This window comes from Anser anser (assembly GCF_964211835.1).
Source record: "Anser anser genome assembly, chromosome: 17".
NCBI classification, from domain to species: Eukaryota; Metazoa; Chordata; class Aves; order Anseriformes; family Anatidae; genus Anser; species Anser anser.
Genome location: NC_139738.1, coordinates 8,395,130 through 8,416,402, shown reverse-complemented (window position 1 = coordinate 8,416,402; position 21,273 = coordinate 8,395,130). Strand labels below are relative to the sequence as shown.

The 21,273-nt window shown below is 69.4% G+C and overlaps 2 protein-coding genes across 16 annotated transcripts in view; one reads left to right on the top strand and one right to left on the bottom strand.

Annotated features, from left to right (window-relative positions):
* Nucleotides 1–340: 340 nt before the first annotated feature.
* Nucleotides 341–11,023, top strand: PHC2 (polyhomeotic homolog 2). Of its 4 annotated transcripts, none has more exons than XM_083802659.1 (15): nucleotides 341–451; nucleotides 3,937–4,130; nucleotides 4,383–4,541; nucleotides 4,643–4,720; nucleotides 4,832–4,993; nucleotides 5,906–6,010; nucleotides 6,111–6,321; nucleotides 6,989–7,317; nucleotides 7,805–7,964; nucleotides 8,839–9,041; nucleotides 9,164–9,293; nucleotides 9,426–9,540; nucleotides 9,622–9,757; nucleotides 9,911–10,160; nucleotides 10,243–11,023. In XM_083802659.1, the coding sequence occupies exons 2-15, from the start codon at nucleotides 3,981–3,983 to the stop codon at nucleotides 10,395–10,397; spliced, it is 2,343 nt and encodes a 780-aa protein (XP_083658785.1). In that variant the 5' UTR covers nucleotides 341–451; nucleotides 3,937–3,980; the 3' UTR covers nucleotides 10,398–11,023. The 4 variants fall into 4 exon arrangements, with proteins under 4 accessions (XP_083658785.1, XP_083658784.1, XP_083658786.1 ...); XM_083802658.1 differs by having other exon boundaries at nucleotides 9,854–10,160; XM_083802660.1 differs by lacking the exons at nucleotides 341–451; nucleotides 3,937–4,130; nucleotides 4,383–4,541; ... (4 more) ...; nucleotides 6,989–7,317; nucleotides 7,805–7,964 and adding an exon at nucleotides 8,322–8,455 and having other exon boundaries at nucleotides 9,854–10,160.
* A 1,652-nt stretch (nucleotides 11,024–12,675) lies between these two features.
* Nucleotides 12,676–21,273, bottom strand: part of ZNF362 (zinc finger protein 362) — a 15,093-nt gene continuing 6,495 nt past the window's right edge. For all 12 annotated transcript variants that reach the window (XM_083802670.1, XM_083802676.1, XM_083802673.1 and 9 more), the window contains 7 exons: nucleotides 16,556–16,619; nucleotides 16,158–16,404; nucleotides 15,655–15,976; nucleotides 15,309–15,533; nucleotides 14,763–14,841; nucleotides 14,408–14,566; nucleotides 12,676–14,320 (listed from right to left, as the gene is read on the bottom strand). In XM_083802670.1, coding sequence (XP_083658796.1) covers nucleotides 14,204–14,320; nucleotides 14,408–14,566; nucleotides 14,763–14,841; nucleotides 15,309–15,533; nucleotides 15,655–15,976; nucleotides 16,158–16,404; nucleotides 16,556–16,619 — 1,213 coding nt within the window. In that variant the 3' untranslated portion in view covers nucleotides 12,676–14,203. The remainder of the gene's footprint in view (nucleotides 14,321–14,407; nucleotides 14,567–14,762; nucleotides 14,842–15,308; nucleotides 15,534–15,654; nucleotides 15,977–16,157; nucleotides 16,405–16,555; nucleotides 16,620–21,273) is intronic.

Here is a 21,273-nt window from a genome sequence, read left to right as displayed (position 1 = left end):
CCGCCGCCCCCCCCCCCCCCCCCCCCGCTCCCGGGGCAGCGCGCGGGCAGCCCCGCCCCCGTTGCCATGACGACCCGGCCGGCCCCCCCCCCCCCCCCCCCCCCCGTTGCCATGGCGAGCGCGAGCCGCGGCAGGCCGAGCCGCGGGCGCGAGGCGCGGGGGGCGTGTCCGGCGGGCCGGCGAGGCGCTGATTGGGCGCGCGGCGCACGTGACGCGCGGCGGCATGCAAATGAGCCCCGGCCGCCCGCCGCCGCCTGAGGGAGCGCCGAGCCGCCCGGCCCCGCCCCGCCCCGCCCGGCCCCGCCCCCGCCCCGCAGGCCCCGCCCCCTCCCGCCGGCCCCGCCCCTCCCGCCGGCCCCGCCCCGCCCCGCCGGCCCGCGCGGCCGCAGCCCCCGGAGGCGCCTCCGTCATGGCCGGCGGGAGCCGCTCGGCCCGGGCCGCGGGGCCGCAGGTACCGGGAGCGCCGCGCCGCGCCTCGGGGCCCCGGCGGCTTTGTCTGGGCGGGGGGAGGGGGAGGGGGAAGGGGAGGGGGGGGAGAACGGGGCCGGGGGGGGCGGGGCCGGGCCGCGCCGCGCACGCGTCCGTGTGGCCGTGTGGCCGCGGGGCCGCGCCGCCGCCGTGCCTCAGTTTCCCCCCCCCCCCCCGCCGCCCCGGCGCGGCCCCGGGCACCGGCAGCGCCCCGCGGGTACCGGCAGCGCCGCCCCGCCTCCCCCCCCCAGCCTCGGCTCCCCCCCCACCGCCCGCCGCCCCCCCGGGTTCCCCCCCCCCCACCCTCCCCCTCGGTCTCCCCCGCACCCCGGTTTTGCCTCCCCCCGGGGGGGCTCCGGCACCCACCGGCGGGGGCCCGGGGCCGAGCGGGGGGAGCCGGGGGTGCCCCTCGGTGGGGTTCCGGCTCCGGCAGGGCCCGGCGTGGCCGCCCCCAGCCGCTCGCCCCCCGCCCGGTGCCGGTGGCGGTGTCCCCGGTGCCGCGGTGCCGCCAGGACCGGCACCCGCAGCGCTGCACCCGGCCGAGGGAGCGCGGCCGCTGGGCGCGGGGCACGGAGCGCGGTTCCTGCCCGGGCGGCGTCGAGGCCGGTACATGGCGGACACGTGGCGGCGGTCAGAGCCGGGGCACGACGCGAGGCGCCGCGGCCCTGCGGCGGGGACACCGGGACGAAGCGGCGCCAGGGACAGCGACACCGGCCGTGGAGCAGGGATGGGCCTCGGGAGCCGTGCCCGGGCACCGTGGCACCGGAGCCACGCGCTGCCGGCGTCCCCACGCGTGTCGGGGCAGCGGCGCCCTCCGGGGACGCGGCGCCACGGGCAGCCACGCGCCGCCAAGGCCGGGGGACGTCGCTGCCGCCACGTCCCCTGGGCCTGCCACCCGGGTGCGGCGCCGGGTTGGGTCCGTGCCATGCCGTGGCGTGGCCAACGGGGTCACCTGTCGTGGCCACCAAGGCCACCCGCCGTGGCCACCGTGGCCGCTGTCCATGGTGGAGCACCCGGCGCCGCTGTCCCTGGTGCTGGCCGTGGCACCCGCCGTGGTGGCGCCCGCCGTGGTGGCACCCACGGGGGCTCGGCCGGGCCGTGTGGCGGGGCCACCGCTGGGCAGGTGGCCGGAGGCCTCTTGGCACCTCTGGGAGCGCCAGGCTGCGGTGGCCGCGGGTGGTGGCAGCGGAGCCACCAGGTCCTGGTGGCCACGGCCCGGTGGCGTGGGCATGGCGCTGGCGTTGGCCGGGGTCACGGTGGTGCTGGAGGTGGTGCTGGAGGTGCTGGAGGTGCTCCTGCTCCTGCTCCGTCCTGCTGCTGCCCTGGGACCTCCCTGCGGCCTCGACAGCACCCAGCGCTCTCCGTCCCTGGCCTCCCCCTCCCGCCTTCCATCCCTCCCGTCCGTCCCTTGCCCACTTCCTCCTGTCCTTCCCTTTGTCCCCTCTGTCCGTCCTTTCTTCCTTCGGTTCCTCTCCTTCCACCCCTTCCGCCCCCCGGCCTCCCCTCCCGCCCTTCGGCCCTTTCCTTCCCTGCTCCCTGCCGCCCTTCCCGCCCTGTGCCCCGTGCCACTCCTGTCCTGCCGTCCGTCTGTCCGTCCTTCCCCCCATTCGTACATTTCCTACCTCCGTCTGTCAGTCCTCCCTCCCTCCCTTCGTCTTTGTCCGTCCTTCCTTCTCTGCTTTTCCGCCTTCCTTCCGCCCCTGTTCCCCTTCCTCCATCCCTTCCGTACTTCCGTCCTCTGTCCTCTTTCTGTCCCTCCCTCCGTACTTCTGTCCATCCCTGCCTTTTTTGTCCGTCCGTCCCTCTTCCCTCGCTCCCTTCATCCCGTCCCTACCTCCTCTCCCCACCCTTCCCTCCCTCCTTTTGTCCCCTTCCTCTCTCATCCGTCCGTCTGTCCTTCCTTCTCTCCTTCCCTCCCTTTGTCCCTTCCCTCCCATCCGTCCGTCTGTCCGTTTGTTCCTCCCCTCCGTCTGTCATTCCGTCTTTCCGTGTCCTTCCCTTCGCCCCTTCCCATTTCCTCCTGGCTGTCCTTCTGTCCGTCCTCCCCCGTCAGCCCTTTCCTGCATCCATCCGTCTCGCCCTCCCTTCCTCTCTTTGCTTCCTCCCGTCCCTTCCCTGCTTCCTTCTGTCCCAGTCCCTTTGTCCTTTCCGTCTGTCCCTCCGTTCCTTCTGGCTGTGCTTCCTCCCTTCATCTCCTTCCATCTTCCCTCCTTCCTCCCTTCCCCACTTCCATCTGTCCGTCCCTCCCATCCATCCTTCCGTCCCCTCTCCCACCCGTCCCTCCATCCCTTCCGACTTCTGTCCCCGGCCCTCCTGTCCTTTGTCCCCTTCCTGCTTCCTTCTTTCCTCCTCTCCCTCCCTCGTCCCTTCCCTTCCTGTCCGTGCTTCCCGTCCGTCACTCTGTCCGTCCTCCCCCTTCCCTTCCTTCTGTCCTTTACATCCTCCCTGCATCCCTTCCCTCCGTCCCGCTGTCCGTCCGTCCATCCCTCCTTCCTTCCCCTCACCGTTCCCACTCCTGTCCATCTTTCTGGCCATCCTTCCTTCTGCCCGTCCTTCCCTCTGTCCCCTCACCATTTTCCCCTGTCCCCCAGTGCCTGGAGGCCCATCCCGTCCCCATCCCGTCCCCATCCCGTCCTTGTCCCTTCCCGTCCCCATCCCGTCCCCATCCCGTCCCCTTCCCGTCCCCATCCCGTCCCCATCCCGTCCCCATCCCGTCCTTGTCCCTTCCCGTCCCCATCCCGTCCTTGTCCCTTCCCGTCCCCATCCCGTCCCCATCCCGTCCCCATCCCGTCCTTGTCCCTTCCCGTCCTCATCCCATCTCCATCCCGTCCCCGTCCCATCCCGTCCCCGTCCCGTCCCCGTCCCATTCCCCTCCCGTCCCACCCCGCCGCTCGCTCAGCACCCAGGGCCAGGCAGGCTGCAGCCGGGGCGCCCCGGTGGCACCCCCGGGATGGGGGCACCCAGACACCGGGGGGGCCTCCAGAGCCCTGGAGGCTCCCACCCAGGTCTGCGGGTGGCTGGGGGGAAGAGGAGCAGTGGGGGCCTCGGCGCTTGGCTCCGTCCGTCCCTCTGTCCCACCACCCAGCCCTCTGTCCCTCTGTCCCGCCGCCCGCCCTCCGTCCCACCTACCCTGGGGCTCCCCGCAGCACCCCAGCACCTCTCTCCCAGCCCCAGCCCCGTGAACCGGGAGCCGCTGGGCACGTGCATCCCCCGACACAGCCCTGGGGGGCCGGGGGGCTGCGAGTGCCCCGCAGCCCCCAGCCCACAGCTGGGGCTGGGGGCAGGAAGCAGCGGGGAGGGGGCCGGGCCCCCCGCCGCTGCCTTTGAGGCGCCGCCTCGCCGCAGGAAGGCGCCGGCAGCAGGGCGGAGGCGCGAGGCTGGGGGACCCCGGTTGGCACCCTTGGGCCCCCCCAGCCCGGGGATCCCCGCTGGGAGGTGCCCCCCTCACCCAGCTCCGTCTCCCCCCAGCTCTAGCGTGACCCCGCTGCCTCGCGCGGCCCCGGCCGGCCGCCATGGAGAACGAGCAGCTCCCGGCGCCCCCGCAGCCGCCCTCCAGCAGCGCCGGCGGCACCGGCACGACGCCCAGCAGCACCGGCACCGGCCGCCCGCCCGCCCCCCAGATCTCCGTCTACAGCGGCATCCCCGACCGCCAGACCGTCCAGGTAGGGCGACGCCCGGCGGGAAGGTGCCCGGAACATTTGGGATGCCGGGCACGTGGTTCGGAATCAGAACATGGGAAACTAACCCAAAAACGGGGCCGGGTTGGGCTTGGAGCGGGTCAGATCCGACGCCGGGTTCGGAACAGAGAAAACCCCCGGGCGCTGCGAGGTCCCGGTTCAAGGGCGACGCTTACCGGCGTTACGGGGTGCCGGGGTCGGGGCGGGCGTTTTGGGGACGCTGCCGCCGCCCCGCAGGTGATCCAGCAGGCGCTGCACCGGCAGCCCAACACGGCGGCGCAGTACCTGCAGCAGATGTACGCCGCGCAGCAGCAGCACCTGATGCTGCAGACGGCCGCCCTGCAGCAGCAGCACCTCACCAGCGCCCAGCTCCAGAGCCTGGCCGCCGTGCAGCAGGTACGGACCCCCCCCGGCTCTCGCCCCCGCCCAGCGCGCCGCGGGGCGCACCCATGGGTGGGTGCTGCGGTTTCGGTGACGCTCCGCTCCTTGCCCCGCAGGCCAGCCTGGCGGCCAACAGGCAGAGCGGCTCCTCGGGCACCAACGGCACCCAGGCGGCACCGGCGCAGCAGCCCACGGTGAGTCCCCGGCCCCGTAACCCCCCGCCGCCGCGGCACGGCCCCCCCACCGGCCCGGCAGCCCAGCCTTCTCCCACCGCCGCCCCCCCCCCACCCCCTCCCCGTTTGCAGATCAACCTGGCGACGTCACCGGCGGCCGCCCAGCTCCTGAACCGGGCGCAGAGCGTCGCCCCCGGCGCGTCGGGCATCGCGCAGCAGGCCGTGCTGCTGGGCAACGCCGCCTCGCCCGCCCTCACCGCCAGCCAGGCCCAGATGTACCTGCGGGCGCAGATGGTAAGAGGTGCCCTGCCCCACGGCGCTGGGGGGGTGGCCGGGACCCACGGCGTGGCCGGCAGCGTGCCGCGAGGCCGCCGGGACCCGTAGGGTACCCGCAGGTGCTGGGCACCCGCCGTGGAGGAACCTTGAGGGGCCCTAGGGTGCCCTTCACCGTGCTGTGGGGTGGCCTGGACATAGCGGGGTGGCCATCGCGGTAACCAGACCCTATAGAGAGTCCTTTACCCTGCTGTGGGGTGTCCAGGCTCCATAGGGTGCCTGTCACACTGCTGTGGGGTGCGCCCGTAGGGAGCACCTGAGCCCATCGGGTGCCCGTGACACTGCTGGGGGTGCCCAAACCCCACAGGGTACCCACACCCTCCTCTGGGGTCCTCAGACCCCATAGGGTGCCCGTTGCCCCACCCTGGCGTGTCCAGGCCCCACTGGGCACCTAGGCCCTATAGAGTGTGCCCCACGCTGCTGGGGGGTGCCCAGGCTGTGTAGGGCGTCCATCCTATGGGGTTAGGGAGCGTTAGGCTTCATGGGGTGCTTTCACCTTGCCGGGGGTGCCCAGACCCCGATAGACACCCAGACCCCATGGGGTGCCCTTCGCCCTCACCACGGGGTGCGCAGACTCCAGGGGGTACCCATAGGCCTGTTGTAGGGTGCCTGGCCCCCAGAGGGTGCCCTTTGCCCTGGGCAAGGGGTGTCAGACCCCATGGGATGCCAACACCCTATAGGGTGTTCCCCACAGCACTGGGGGTGCCCAGAGCCCACAGGGTGCCTCTGATACAGGGTGCCCAGACCCCACGGGCACCCACAGTCATACCCCATGCTTCTGCCACCCCACGAGGATGTTTTGGGGGGACACACACATGTAGGGTGCCACCCCCACGCGCTGGGGACGTGCACCCACTCTTCTCTCCCCCCCAGCTCATCTTCACGCCCACGGGCCCTGTGAGCGCCGTCCGGCCCGAGAGCCCCGCGCCCGCCCCGCCACCGGCCCCGCCGCCTGCCCCGCAACCCACCGCCCCCCAGGTGAGCCCCCCGGTGAGGGGGTTAGGCCCCCCCGGCACCCCTTTGTCCCGTCCCCCCACCCCTTTGCCAGCTCCCCCCCGCTGACCCGCTGCCGTTGCAGGTGCACAGCCTGGCGCTGCGCCCCGCCGGCCCCCACCTCCCCGCCCTCGCCATGAAGCCCCCCGGCGGCCCCCCCCGGGCCGGCCCCCCCCGGGTCCCCCTACCCGAGACCCCCGGCGACCACCTCAAAAAGGCCGAGGGCCCCGAGGCCCGCACCCACCCCCTGGCCCGCGCCGCCGCCCCCGCAGCCGCCCACCCGCTCGTCGCCCCAGGTAAGGTGCTGCGCCGTGGGGGGTGGCGGGGGCGTGGGGCACCCGTTGGGTGCTGGGGGTGGGGGGCACCCAGTGAGAGGCGCAGGAAGGGAGGCTGCGGGGCGTTCACCCTGGAGACTGATGGTGGGCCCTGTAGGGCCTGCGCGGGACCTGCAGCCCTTCTGGAAGTCAGGGCTGGGTGAGCCGAACGGGGCTGGCTCTGAGCCGAACGGCCTGCGGGGTTGTTCGCTCTGAAGCCTAATGACGGCCCTGGCGTTTGCTGTGCGGCAGCACCCCTGCCTGCCTTTGGGACCCGCGGGCCGCTAGAAACCCCGGGGCCAGGGCTGGCAGGGCAGTGAGGCTGCGGGCCAGAGGGGCGAGGGGGTTCCTCCCCACAGCTCGCCTACTGGGGCGAAGGCTCTTCGCTCCCTGGGCACCCAGCACCCTGCTGGGGTGACCCAGCCTCGGGGTGCTGTGCCGATGTGCTTCCCAAAACGGGGACCCCACCGGGACAGCCTCACCCCGGCCACCAAGGCGGTGCAGCAGCCGGCATCGTTGTCACTAGGCCCCAGGGTGAACGGGTGCCAGGCCGGGCGCAGCCTCCCAGGGAGGGGGCCCCGGGCCGAGCTGGGGGAGACGTGCGGGGGGCGAGGCGCCGGTGACGATGCTGCGGGCCCTGTCCCCGCAGCCTACGCCCCGCTGCAGCCGCCCCAGTTCCTGCAGCAGCCGCCGAAGCCGATGCAGCAGCAGTTCGTCATCCAGCAGCAGCAGCAGCAGCAGCAGCTGGCGCCCCGCGGGCAGCCCCCCCCGGGGCCAGCCGCCCCCCAGCTCCAGCCGCTGCCCCCCGCCAGCCCCGGCCCGGTCCCCCCGCCCAAAGCAGGGGCCGGCCCGGGGGTCCCCCACGGGGCGGGGGCCGATGGCGCCGCCCCCAACGGGCACCCCGGCTGCCACGGGGCCCCCCGCAAGTTCCAGCACGCCTCCGCCGTCATCCTGCAGCTGCAGCCCGCCGGTGCCACGGTGAGGGCCCCCCCGGCCTCCCTGTGCCCCCCTGCCCGGCTGGCGAGAGCTGGGGGGCACGGGGGGGGGGTCCTGGTCTGTGCGGGGGGTGCATGGGGAGGCGCGCTTGACGTGGGCAGGTGCACGTGGGTGTGCATGCGTCTCCGGGCGCAGACACGCGTCTGCCCCGTGCACGCGTGTGCCTGACACGCACACAGGCATGCGGCCGCCTTCGCGCCAGGCCAGTGCACACACGTGGGGCCGGTCGCCGCCCGTGTGTGCACAGCCCCGGTCCCTGTGCGCAGGGGCACTGGAGGGGGGGGTGACCGTGCACCCCAGCCCCGCGCACCGCATGCGGGCACGACCCGCGCACGGGCGCCCCGTCGGTGTCCGGGCATCGTCGGGCCGTGCCCGTGCCCGCTCACCAGGCCCCAGCCCCGGCGCGTGCACGGGCCGGGCCGCGCGGTGCCCCTGTGCCGGGGGGGCCCTGACGCTGTCCCCGCCGCAGCCCCCGCTCAGCGTCCCCGAGGGCACCCGCCGGGACCCGCTGCCCGCCGAGAGGAGCGCCGAGAGCCCGCCCGCCGCCCCGCCGCAGCCCCCCGCCCTCTCGCCGCCCGCCGCCCCCCCGGGCCCCGAGGCCCCCCCGGGCGAGCGGCCCCCCGCTCACGGTAAGCGCCGGGGGGGGGAAACTGAGGCACGGGGGGGCGGGGCCGGCACCGGGGCCGCGGGGGGGCCGCGGGGGCTCCCCGGGGGGCTGCGAGGCGAGACCCGAGGGCGCGGGGCTGGGGATGCCCCGCCCCTCCTCGCAGCCCCGCCCCCTCATTTACATGACCACGCCCGTCGCCCGCTTTGGCCACGCCCCCGCCAAGCCCCGCCCCTTTCTGTGTCCCCGCCCCCTCTCACGGAGGGCTCCGTCCCGCCCCCCCCTCCCCGGCGGCGCCGCGCGCAGGCGCGCGCGAGGCGGCCGCGCCGGCCAATGGGGGCTCGGGGGCGTGGCCTCCGGCCCGGCCCCGCCCCGCCCCGCGCAGCCGCCGCCGCCGCCCCGGCCCGGCCCGGCCCCGCCGCCGCCTTTGTCCCCGCGCCGCCGCCGAGCGCCGCCCGCGCCGCCTTTGTCCCCGCCATGGCGCCGCCGGGGCCGCCGCGCCGCTGAGCGCCGCCGGTGAGTGCGCGCCCGGCCCCGCCCCGCCCCGCCGCCGCCGCCCCGGCTCGGCCCGGCCCGGCCCGGCCCGGCGGGCGCTGACCTCACTTCCGCATCCGCCCCCGGACCGGAGCCGCCCGCCGCCGCGGCCCGGGCGCAGGTAGGGCGGGGGGGGGGGAGCGCGGCCTCGGCAGGGCCCGCCGGGGCCCGCCGCCACCGCCGGGCCGGGCCGGGCCTGGCCGCGGGGTCCTGGTGGCGGCTCCCGGGGGGGGGCGGCGGGGCCGGGGCCGGGGCCGGGCGAGGGCCCGGTGGGGACGGCCGCGGCCCGGTTGCGCGGGGCCCGGCGTCAGCGCGGCGTCAGCGCGGCCCCCCCCCGGGGCTGACGGGCGCCCTCGCCCCCGCAGAGCCGGGCGCCGACCGCGTTCATGCGCAGCCCGACGCCAGCGCTCCCGGCATGACCTCGGGGAACGGGAGCTCTGCCTCCACCGTCGCCGGCGCCGCCCCGCACAATGGTGAGAACAAACCGCCCCAGGCCATAGTGAAGCCCCAGATCCTGACGCACGTTATCGAGGGGTTCGTCATCCAGGAGGGGGCAGAGCCGTTCCCGGTACGCGTGGGGCCGCCCGCGGCCGCCTCCTCCTCCTCCTCCTCCTCCTCCTTCTTCCCCGCCGGGGCTCTCGGTGCGCCCCCGCGGCGGGGCCGGGGTCCCCGCTGACGCCCCTCCCGCAGGTGGGGCGGTCCTCGCTGCTGGTGGGGAACCTGAAGAAGAAGTATGCGCAGGAGCTGCTGGCCGAGAAACTCCCGCAGCAGGACAACACCACCACCACCGACTCGGAAATGGAGGAGCCCTACATGCAAGGTAGCGCCCGGCCCCCCGAGCCGAGCGCGACGGGGAGGGGGCGCCGGCTTCTCCCTCCCTCTCTCCCCCGTTCCCCGCCCGCGGCTGAGCTGGCTGCGTTTCTCTCTCTGGGTGTCCCTCCGCGCCCCCCAGAGTCCAAAGAGGAGGGGAACCCCCCGAAGCTGAAGTGCGAGCTCTGCGGCCGCGTCGACTTCGCCTACAAGTTCAAGCGCTCCAAGCGCTTCTGCTCCATGGCCTGTGCCAAGAGGTAACTCGGGGGCCAGCCCCCTCCCCGTGCACCCCTTGGAGGCCCCCCCAGCCCCACTCTCTCACCCTCTCTACTCCGCAGGTACAATGTGGGGTGCACGAAGCGCGTGGGCTTGTTCCACCCCGACCGCAGCAAGCTGCAGAAACCTGGTGGCCCCCCACACGGGCGCCGCCGCACCTGCAAGGTGCCCACCCTGAGCAAAGACACCAAGAAGCAGGTGAGGATGGGGGTGGGCACGACTCGTCCCCAAAGCTGGGGGAGCACAGGCGGGTGAGCTCCGAGGCCGGTGCTGCCCGGTCGCTCCGTCCCGCAGACGCCGGTTTCTCTCCCGACGGGCTCGGTGCCTCTCTCTGTGACGGCGTCACTGCAGCTCAACCACAGCCAGGAGGACTCGAGCCGCTGCTCGGACAACTCGAGCTACGAGGAGCCGCTGTCCCCCATCTCGGCCAGCTCGTCCACCTCGCGCCGGCGCCAGGGCGACCGCGACCTCGAGCTGCGCGACATGGAGCTGCCTGACATGCACATGCGGGACCTGGCGGGCATCGGGCACCGCTTCCTGCCCAGCGAGCCCAGCAAGTGGAATGTGGAGGACGTCTATGAGTTCATCCGCTCGCTGCCGGGTGAGGAGCACGGGGTGCCAGGGGGTTGGGGGGGACGCAGACAGTTTTCGGGGTGGTACTGAACATGGCCGCGTCCCCACAGGCTGCCAGGAGATCGCGGAGGAGTTCAGGGCGCAGGAGATCGACGGGCAGGCGCTGCTGCTGCTGAAGGAGGACCACCTCATGAGCACCATGAACATCAAACTGGGCCCGGCCCTCAAGATCTACGCCCGCATCAGCATGCTCAAGGACTCCTAGAGCCGGGGCCGCCGGCCCGCACGAACGCTCCTGGCGGGGTGGGGAGGGGGGACCCGTGCCCCCCCCTCATCCCTGCCCAGCTTGGGGGGCTGCAGGGCGGGATGGGGAGGGAGGGCAGGGGGGGATCCACTTGCTGAGCACAAACAGCCTCGGGGCAGCCCCCCCTGCGCCCCGCAGCCAGGCCGGGGCGCAGCTCTGCTGCAGGGGTGTGTACATAGCCCGTAGCGATAGCTTCCCCTTGGGTGTGCCCCGTGGGGTGGCCCCTTCTCCGGCAGGGAGGGCCCCCGCGCCCCCCGGAACGGCAGGGCGAAGCAGGACGATTGCCTTAATGTGTGGCCCTGCCAGGACCTGGCAGGGGGGCTGTAGCCCCCCGAGGGGCGTTTCGGGGTGCCTCGTGGAGAAGGCGTCGCCCCTACCCTGGGCTGTTTTGGGGGCACCTTAGTAGAGGACGGCGGCGGTGGGGGTTCAGCCCCCGAGGCAGGTAAGGACCCCCCAGCCCTCGCTGCCGCTGCTGCTGGCCACCAGTCTTTCTAAGAAAAGAGGAAAAAAAAAAAAGGAAAAACACAGAAACCACAACCCTTTTTTCCTGTTTTTGTTTTTAATAAACACTGAAAAAAAATAATAAACCCCTGCTCCCTGCATGCTTTATGTCCTCCTCGCACCCACCCACCCACCTTGTGGGCGCGTAAGCAGGCGCGCGGTACCCCCCAGGGCCTGGTGGTGCCTCTGGCTCTGCGGCCCCCGGGGCTGGGACAGGTGCCACCAGCTGGGGACGTCCTTCCCTGGCTGCAGGGTGCAGCCAAAACCAGCCCGAGGCCAGCAGGGGCTGTGGGGGCAGGAAAGGGGCCCAGGGCTGCCTGGGCTGGGAGTCGTCCCCCCTGTCGCTCCATCAGTGATGGGGATGGGGCTCACTGGTGGCACGGGAGGGCCTGGTGGCACCTCCATCGTCTGTTCCTGTTCTAACCCCTGGGGACTGGGCTGGGACATCCCTGTTGTGCTTGGCTGGAGAAGAGGCGGCTCAGGGCAGGCCTCATTGCTCTCTGCATCTGCCTGAGAGGAGCTAGGGGTCGGCCTCTTCTCGCAGGTAACCAGTGATAGGACTGGAGGGAATGGCTTCAGGTTGTGCCGGGGGGGGTCAGGTTGGAAATGAGGAGACATTTCTTCTCAGAAAGAGCGGTCAGGCGTTGGGACGGGTTGCCCAGGGAGGCGGTGGAGTCACCGTCCCTGGGGGTGTTCAAGGAAAGGCTGCACGTGGGGCTTGGGGACACGGTTAGCGGGTGACAGTGGTAGTAGGGGATGGTTGCACCAGATGGTCTTGGAGGGCTCTTCCAACTTCGATGATTCTATGACAGGAGGACCACATGAGGCAGGGGACCAGCCCCAGGTGTGCTGCTGGGTGGCAGCCTGGAGGTGACCCTGATACCCCCGAGGGAGCTCAGGAGCTCCTCTCTGGCCCTCATATCCCTGCTGGAGCCCAAAATGGAGTTGGGACCCTAGGGGAGCCACCAGGGAGGCGGCTGCCTGCGTCCTTTCTGTGGTGCCGGCAGGCCCCAAAATCCCAGCACCGGCCCCAAAATATGTGAGCCCTGGACGGGGGGGGGCCTGGAGCTGGTGTCCTCGGAGCCCGTGGTCATGGTGAGGAGTCCCCGGAGCTGGTGGCCACAGAGATGGCATCCCCAGCGCTGGTGTCCCCGGTGAGGTGTTCCTGGGGGTGGTGCCCATGGTGGCGACGCCACCTGGGTGCTGGTGGCCATGGTGGCCACGTGTCCTGGAGCTGGTACCTGCGTGGCGCCCCAGCGGTGCTGGGCTCGTTGCGTGTCCCCACCCCAGCCCCAACACCTGTGGGGGCCGGGGGGCCAGAGCTGCCGCCTCCCCCTGCCCTCTGGGCAGCCGCCCGCCAGCCCCGCGGTGCTCTGGCCACCCCCCGGTCCCCTGGGGTGTCCCCTTAGCAATGAGCTGGTGGCCTTGGGGACACGGCCCCGAGGGTGCCTATTGGGGTGCTCCACGGCAGCCCCCACGGCTGCTTCGTTACCCCCCCGGCACTGCGCTGCCTCCCGGGCCCTGCAGGCCTGTCTGGGCAGGGAGCAGGCGCTGTCCCCAGGTGTCACCAGCTGGGGGTGGCAAAGGGACCCCGGGACCCCAAGGTGGGGGGGTTGGGGGGGGGGGGGCCAGGCACCCATCACACACCCACAGCCTGGCCAAAGTTTGCACGTACAGATTTATTAGTAGTAATTTTTTTTTCTGTCTTTCACAACAGAGCGATACAAAGAGCAGATTGTTGTTTTGTTTTGTTTTATTCTTCTTTTTTTTTTTTTTTTTTTCGAAACAGGCGCCAGTTTGGGGGGGTTTCACTCATTTTTTTCAACAGACCGCAAACGCTCCCGGCGAGGCCACGGCCTCCCCCTGGCTTCTCCGTGAACCACAATGCAAGACAGGGGGGAGGGGGGAGGTGGTTTTTTTTTTTTTTAATTTTCTCTTCTTTTCTTTTTTTTTCCCACTTTTTTTTTTTTTTTCCTTTTTTAATAAGGTAATAACTAGCTCTAGGGACGTGTGGCCTGGATTTCCATCGAGGAAAATAAAAAAAGCCCCAAAACAGGGCAGGGGGAGGGAGGGGGGGGTGTTAACAGTGTGTATAAGAGGCATATTTACACAGTATTAACATGCTGACAAAAAAGATTACAATATTGAGTATCGTACAACATCGAGTCGGAAACGAGGAACCAGAGGCAGGATGGACACAGGGTGGGGGAAAAAGGCTGCGGGAACTCAAATTAATAAACAGAAGGTAATAAACACCCTGGCAAAACAATGAGTTAAGGCTTAAAAAGTGTATAAAAAAATAACACAGTTAATATCCAAAACGGAACCAAAGAGTACATAATATAGATGAGTTTCTGTCGAGTCTCTCCGCAGGGAGCAGGGCCCCCCCGGCTCTATACAAGGGTCTATGTACACGCGCCCGGGGCCAGCACAAGGCAAAGCGATGCCCTCCCGCCGCCTTCGGCGCCCTGCGGAGTGGGGGCCACATCCAGCCCCCCCCTGGGGGCGGCGGAGGCGCGGGGCTCCCCCCGCCGGCTTCGCCCCAAAGCCGCGCAGCCCCGCGCCCAGTGTCCGCCGGCGGCCGGCACGTCCCTCTGCTGCTCCCGGCGACGGAGTCCAGCGTGGGAGGAGAGAGCCCCGAGGGGAGAACATTGTTAAAAATAAAACCAAAACCAACCGAAGCGTCCCAAGGAGGCAGCGGCCGCCGCGGTGCCCGTCCTGCTGCCGTGCCTGCTCGGCCACGTCCTGCCGGCTCCCCTCTCCGGCCATGGCTCCGACGCAGAGTCCAGGGGAGGAAGAGGCCGCGGCAGGGGGCCCGAGCCCCTGTTCGCCATCCGGCGCTCATCTTGGTCCGCGGTTCGTTTTGTGTCTTATTTCCTTTTCTGTTTTAGCAGCACCAACTTCTTGGCCAATAAATATATATATATATTTGTATCCAAAATGAGAGGAGACGGGGCAGGGACTAACCGAAGGAGAAGACGCCCCCCGCCCCCCCCCCAAAAAAAAAACGCAGAGATTCAAAGTGCTCTGAAACCGTCTTTGGATGTCACCAAACCTGCAGTCCCGGGGGCCGGACCGGGGGCGTGGGGGCCCGGGCACGTTTCCAAAGCGTGGCCGCATCCGCCGGCTCCCCGCCAAGCTGCCAGGGCCGCTCGGCGGGCAGGGGGGTGCGGAGCGGGGGGGTCCGGATGTGGCGCCATGGCCTCCGCGGGGCCCCCCGACGGCAGCGGAGCCGGGAGGGAGGGCGGCCAGCAGGCAGAGCCTCCTTAGATGAGCGAGATTCGCACGGGGATGCCGGGGGACTCCGTCCTTTGAGGCGAGTGCTGGCTCACGAGGTGCTCCACCACGGTATGTTTGGACATGTGCTTCATCAAATAGGTCTCCTGCAGGGCAGAGGGAGAGGGTGAGCGGCAAAGTCCGGGGTCCGTGCCCCCCCCTCCGCGCCCGGTGCTCCCCACGGCCCCGCTCACCGAGGTATAGGCGCGACCGCACATGCTGCAGCAGTAAGCCTTGGCGTGCTTGATGGCGTGCGCCGAGAGGTGGATCTGCAGGGAGGCCGAGTCCGTGTATGCCCGGTAGCAGTTCGGGCACTTGTAGGGCTTGTCCTTGTTGTGCTGTCGCTGGTGAGACTGCAAAACCGAGCACGAGGAAGGGTTACGGGGCCAGGGGGCCAGGAGAGCCCCAGCAGCCACAAGCATCGGGTCCCAGCCCCGCAACAGTGCTCCCTGTTCTGAGCCCTCCCCGCGGTTCAGTCCCCGGGGCGGGGGGCGGGGGGGGCTGTTCAGGGCTCTGTCCCCCCTCCCACGATGTCCCCAGGGTGCTGACCTGGAGGTTGGAGAGTTGTGTGAACGCCTTTTCGCAGCCGGGGTGCGGGCACTTGTAGGGTCTGTCACCGGTGTGAATTCTGCGCCGGAGACAGGTGAAACAGGAGGGGGACAAGTCAGGCTGCCGCCCCCAGCAAGGCTGGGAAGCTCCCACCACCCTCACCCCCTGCAAAGCCCCCGGCACCCACCGGGGGCAGACGCTGCTCCCACGCTAGGTGGGAGAACCACAGCTGGGGACAGCGACGGCCACATGCCTCTGCTTCAAAGGAACTGCAAGGGCGGTGCCTCGCCAGGTGACAGGGGGCCCAAGGGGGCACAGGTGAAAGGGGAGACCCCAGGGCTGGGACCCAAAGACCTGAGGGACGGGCAGGGGGGCTGGAGGCTGCAGGTAGGGATGAGGAAGGTGGGGTGGCGATCAGGGAGGTGGAGATGAGGAAGGTGGCACGTGCCGAGTGCACACCCAACCCCACCAGGGAAAAATGGGCCGAAGGGACCCCCCAAACCCCATGCGGACCTCCCCAGCCCCTCAGGGACGCCGTGCCGTCACCTGGTGTGCTGCTGGAGGTGGGACAGCTGGCGGAAGGACTTCTCGCAGTACGAGCAGTGGTAGGGCTTCACGCCCAGGTGGATGCGCAGGTGCTGGGCCAGGTAAGAGGCATTGGCGAAAGATTTGGAGCAGTGGGGGCACTTGTGGGGCTTGGCCTCTGTGTGCGACTTGGAGTGGATCTGCATCTCCGACTTGGTGAAGAACGTCAAGGGGCAGACCTTACACCTGGAGGGGGAGAGCACCGCAGGGGCCGAGCTGGGGCGGGACGCCGTGCCGGGCCCCTCTGCTGCACCCCCCCCGTCTGCGGCACGGCCGGGCGCCCCAGCTCCCAGCGGGTGGTGCCTACCTGTACGTCTTCCCCTCTTTGGCGGTCTCCCCCGAGGCCAGGATGGGGTAGGGAACCACGAGGACGGGCGGCCCCGAAGGGTTTTCCGCTTTGATCTTCTTGCGGCCCCGCTCCGTCTTGGGTGCCCCCAACAAGCTGTGGCCCTGGATTGTCTTTATGGAGTCGAGGAGGGGCGGGCTGGTGATTCCTGAGATAAGGGTGGGCGAGGAGGCGATGAGGCGGCTCTGGCTGGTGGAGGTGGGGGTGGAAGGGGTGGTGGTGCCCGTGCCTGTGCTGGACTCGGAGGTGCTGACCGCGGGCGCGCGGGAGGCCAGCCCCAACCCTGGCAGGCAAAGAAAGGCAGGCGTTAATGGCGTGCGCCCTGCCCTCCCCGCTCCCTTCTCTCACGACCCGCTGCCGTGTCCCCGAGCATCCCTACAGACAGCGGGGTCCCAAAACGGGGACCCCCCAATTCCTCGAGCCCCTCCTGTGCTGCTGGGGGCCACCGGTGCCCGTGTGGGTACCTGTGACGGTGCTGGTGGCCGGCCGAGCGTGCAGGGCCACGTCGGGCTGGGGGACAGCTTGCGGGTGCAGGCCCGGGACCTGCTGCAGCTTGGGGAGGGACATGATGGACTGGCTGCTTTCGGCGGGCGAGGGGGGCACCAGGAGGGGCTGCTGGGAGGCCACGGAGGTGGGGGGCAGGTGTGGGGGCCGGATCTTTTCTGCCATCAGCTGCTCCTTGATTTTGTTGATCAGGACGAGGTTGTCCAGCTGCCAGGGGAACAAGGCAGAGAGAAGGTGAAGGAGCCAGGGCCCCCAGGTGTACCCCAACCTGCCCACCCCTTCCCACATCCCCACGTCCATCTGCCCTCCCTCCTCCCCAAAAACCCATCCCGAGGCACGGCGCTGCGGGGGGTCTTACCTGGCTGGGCATGGCGGGAGGAGGCGGCCAGAAGTAGGGGTTGTTGAAGCGAGGCTCCGCCATCCTGCGGGGAGAGATGGGCACGTTACGGGGCGGCAGCAGCCAGCGTGGCTCCTTCCCACCTCCCCGCGGGGCTGCGCGGGCAGGGGACGGGTCTGGGTCTGGCCCTTCCTGACCCAACAGCATTCACCCGCCGGCCTCCCCAGGGTGAAGGAGCCCCCAGGCTCCGCACCTCTCCCCAGCATTGCAATTTGCCACGGGACTCAAGCCGCAACGGTGGCACGAGGCTGATGAACCCCCAAACCCCCGGAGAAGCATCTCTGCGTGCACGCGTGCTCCGCGAGCGCTGAGCCACGCCACCGCGCTGCGAGAGGCTCTTTTAGGAGCACGTCTGATAACAACGTGATTTCCAGGCGACGGTTTCCTAGAAAAGCCTTCAAGGAGGAGATGAAGCAGGGAGAAGGGAGTGGAGCGGGAACCCCGGGCCACCAGCTCCGGGGCAGCTCGTTTGCCACGCAGAGCACATCGCCAGGGGATGAGCGGCCGCACCAGAACGCTCCCAGGCAAAATCTGGCCGCGTTGGTGGCCACCGGGCACCTGCTGGGGCTCCCGCAGCGCTGCCCACAAACCCCTGGTGCCCACGCAGGGCCGGGGCAGCAGGGACACAGCTTGCCTTGGGGCGAAGCTTGGCGAGGGCCGGGGGAGCTGTGAAGCACTGCGGGTGGCAACGCCCCGGCTGTAAAAGAGGGCAGGGAACAGGCAGGGCCTGTTTGCGCGGCTGGGACCTCAGCGGCGTCCTCCCAGCTGCAAATTCCTGCAGGGTCAGGGCAGCCCTGGGCATCTGTCCGCCTCCGAGACCCCCACAACAGCGGCAAGCACGCGGGCGCAGGGGGATGCAGGGCGCAGTTTGGCAGAGAAGAGGGAATAAAAGGGTTGAGCGCATTACAGGCTTGTAATGCCTCCTGGCGAGGCCCAGATCCCTCAAGCCCCGGAGGTATTAGGGCTGCTCCCCTGGTACCTCAAGGAGGGGCCGCAAGTGCCGGAGGTGGATGGGATGCAGCTCTGGTGCGGGCACGGGACACGGAGCAAGGCGCACGCACGACAGTGGTGGCATCAGACCCGAAGCCCAGCCCAGGCTGAAAAAAAAACCCAAACCCAAGCCCAAGCGAAATGACCTACAACAGCCATAAGCAGCTCAGTGCTTGCTCCTGGAAAGCCCCGCTGCAGTGGGGCCGGGAAATTTATAGAGACGCTAAACACTTCGGAAAAATTAATTCTAAATCCATCTTTGGTTAATAGAAAACATCTGAATGGGGACGGCAAGAAAATGACAACAACGTAACAGCCTGACATAAACAGGCATGAAAGCAGCCCAGCAGACCTCGGCAGGGGCATGTTTAGGGGTAAGCGTTTAAGAGGCCCCGGTGAAACGTAAAGGAGGGCTCCTCGGGGGCAGCCGAGGGGACGCGCAGCCTCTCGCAGGATCTGAGCACGCTGACTCCTCTCTCCCAGGTATCAAACGTTGATAAACGAAGCCCGTGCTGTTGTCAAACACACCATGTACGGGTATTTTGTTTGCACCTCAAGCTTGGAGCAACCAAAAAAACCCTCCTGTCTGTGCACAACGGTCAGGGGAGCCCGGACTGATCGGCTGCACAGGAACGGAGACATTACCGCGCGCGATCGGAGCCTCCTCAGCGCCTTCCCCAGCTCGCCAGGTGAGGAAGCTGCCGGGAGGTGACCTCCATTTGGAATATAAACCAGGCCACGGCCGGGATCCTGCAGCAGGGAGAAACCAGACCGACACGGACCCCAGCCCCGCAAGCATCCCCGGGGCCAGCAGCGGCCTCCGAGTGCTTCGCGAGGGGCTGCGAGCCCCCAGGGGAGGGCCAGGAGCTGTGAGCGCACCGAAACGATGCCTGCGCAGGGCACGAGAGGCAAGGTCCCCGCTGGGACGGTGGCATGTGGCCGTGACCCGGCCTCGCTCGCCCGCCGCCCGTCTGTCGCATTAAAGCACCTCAAAATCTACAGCCAGGGCCGTGGTGGCACCGCAGCCCCTGTCCCAGGGCAAAGCGTGTCCCCAAAATGTCTACAGGTGGCAGTCAGCGGGCGCGAGATGGACGCAGGCTCCCCCCCCAGAGCGCCGCTGGGAAGGAGGGCAGGACCGCCTGGGGACACTGAGGCACAGACGGGGACCCAACATCCCTCTCGATGCGGAGCCGCAGCGCCCGGGTCCCGCGCCGCACCTCGCGGGAGCGCAGACCTACCCGGCAGCGGCAGCTTTAGCCTGGCAGCACCGAGGGCCGCTCCTCCACGACCCCCAGCCTCCCGGCGAAGCCCCGTGCCGATGCCAGCGAGCGCCCAGCCGCTCCCACCCGCCCGCCTCGCCGGCGCATCCTGCCCCGGAGAGGTGCCGGCACGGGGCCGAGGCGCGAGGTGCATCGGTCACGGGTCAGCCCAGGGCACAGCCATGTCCCCACCGGCCGCAGGGCTGGGGAAATGCGTCTGCCTGTAGCAAAGGAAGTGCGGCAGCGGGAACGGGGAGAGGAACTGGCTGGCGGGGATGTGACGAAAAGCTCCAGGCGGGCAGAAACCGCCTGCCAGCGAGCACAAGGGGCTGGGAGCCGCAGACGGGTCCAGGCCCACAGACCCTGCGGGGCCGTAACGCCACGGACCGGGATCGGCAACTGCCTGGGCACCACAGCATCCCGGCTGGGTTCGCGTGGAAATTTCCTTCCCTGCCTCAAACCGCTGTGTTTTGCCTTTCTTCCAGCTGCCCACACGCCAGATTTTGGCTTTTTAAGGCAAACGTTTCAAGTGAAGGTGGACCTGCATCGGGAACCGACACGCCGCACCTCCGAAACCTGCCTCGGAAACATCGGCACATGGCTCCCTCCCACATCCCTCGTCTGCTTTCACAGGGATGCCCGCAGCATCCCCAGGGCACCCCGCGCTGACATCGCCACGAGCCCACTCCCCACGCCACTCACCCCATCGCGCTTTTATTGAGGTGCCCCCGCCCCGGCTCCTGCTCCCCAGCCCCGCTTCCCTCCCAGTCAGGGCGTCCCCAGGGACCTGGAGCCGGGAGCCGGGACGGGAGCTGCTCGTGGAGAGCCCTGAACAGGACGTCCCAGCTCGCTCTGCGCTCCGGCAGCTCAGGGCACCCCGGACCAAAGCCGACCATATGCTCGCAATATCCCTAAACGTGATTTTTGCGTGTTCTGCCCGTTTGCCAGGTTTACCCCTCTCGTCTGCGCAGGCAGAGCCGTGCACAGGGCATGCAGAGGGACCGGGAGCCCTGCCCCGCGCCACGTCTGCAGAAACACGACGGCGAAGCGCTGTGGCTGTTCAGGAAGGTAACCCGCGGGTTCCACACGTCGCTGCTCGGGACACGCAGGGGACTCTGGTGTCCCCAGGACGGGGGGACGCTGGCAGCCCCGGCAGCACCGCCGCGCGGGAGGAGAGCAGCCAGCGCGAGGAGAGACCGGGCCAAAAGAGGACATTGTGGCAGGGAAAAACCCTCGTGATGAAGGCAGGAAGGAAAGAGGGCAGCGGGCGGGCAGGGAGGCCCCGTGTTCCCCCGCCGCGGCCGAGCACCCCGGCACAGCCACGGGCCAGCTCCCCTGGCTCAAACCGCACCATCACGGCTCAGCCGGCGGCCACGCCGCGGCGTGGGAAGCTGAAATGCCCCTTCGATCCTCGCCGGGCTGGAGCGGGAAAACAGGAAGCCGGAGCTATGATTAGAAAAGGTTTTTTTGGAGCCGCCCCAGGGAGCTGCTCCTCCGTCCTCGCAGCAGGTGCCCTGTGGCCTCCGTCCTTCCCGCCCGCCCCTCGCCCATCCTGACGGCGTGCTCAGAGCGGGCTCCACCGGAGCCGGAGGCTCTCCGCACAGACCACGCGAAGCCACGGCCGCACCGCGAGCCCTCAGAGCGCCCGCGTGGCCCCGGCCGGTCCCTGCACAGCCCCGTGTGGCTCTGGCCAAGCCGGAAGCTGCACGAAGTGCTGCAGACAGGCCTCATCCTGCCGCAGGGACCCGACGCGGTTCCCAGCCTGGCGCGGGCGCTCAGCCGAACGCTTCGGTCGGACGGATCCGGCCTCCCCGGGGAGAAGGGGCTCTCGTGGCTCTGGGCACCTCCGCTTCAAGCACAGACGTGGCACGCGGTCCTGTCGGTCACCCCAGGTCACCACCTCCCTGCCGGTAGCGGGGTCGTGCTGTCCGACCCGCGGGAAGCCATACGCATGAGGAGCTCAGAGGGGGCTGTGGAAACCCACCCAAAAGCCTCGAGAGGAGCCAGGCTCTGTCCCTGGTTCCTCGTCCCATCGCCGAGCTGTAAATCTGGCAGGGAATCTGCCAGGAACCAGCCTCTCCGCTGAGCGCCCTGTGCTCTTCACGCTCTCGTTGTAGGGTTGCTTACGAACAACGAGCTTCTCCCTTTGTTTTGCAAGTCAAACTTGCATTTGCTCAAAAAATGAAAGACCCCAGCGCAACCTAGAACAGCCACGGGGCGGAAAGCACGAATACTCCCCGTGCCCCTCCCTCCCTCTCCACCTGAGAAGGGCTTATTAAATAATGAGGCTGCTGTAATAGTCAAAACCATGTTTGCAGCTCTACAAACCTGAGCAGAATAAAGAGGAAAGAAACAGTTGTCGTGCCAAAAAAAATCCCTATTCCTGTCCCAACTTAATTTTATAAATCGTGCAGCATTTCATCAGGAGTA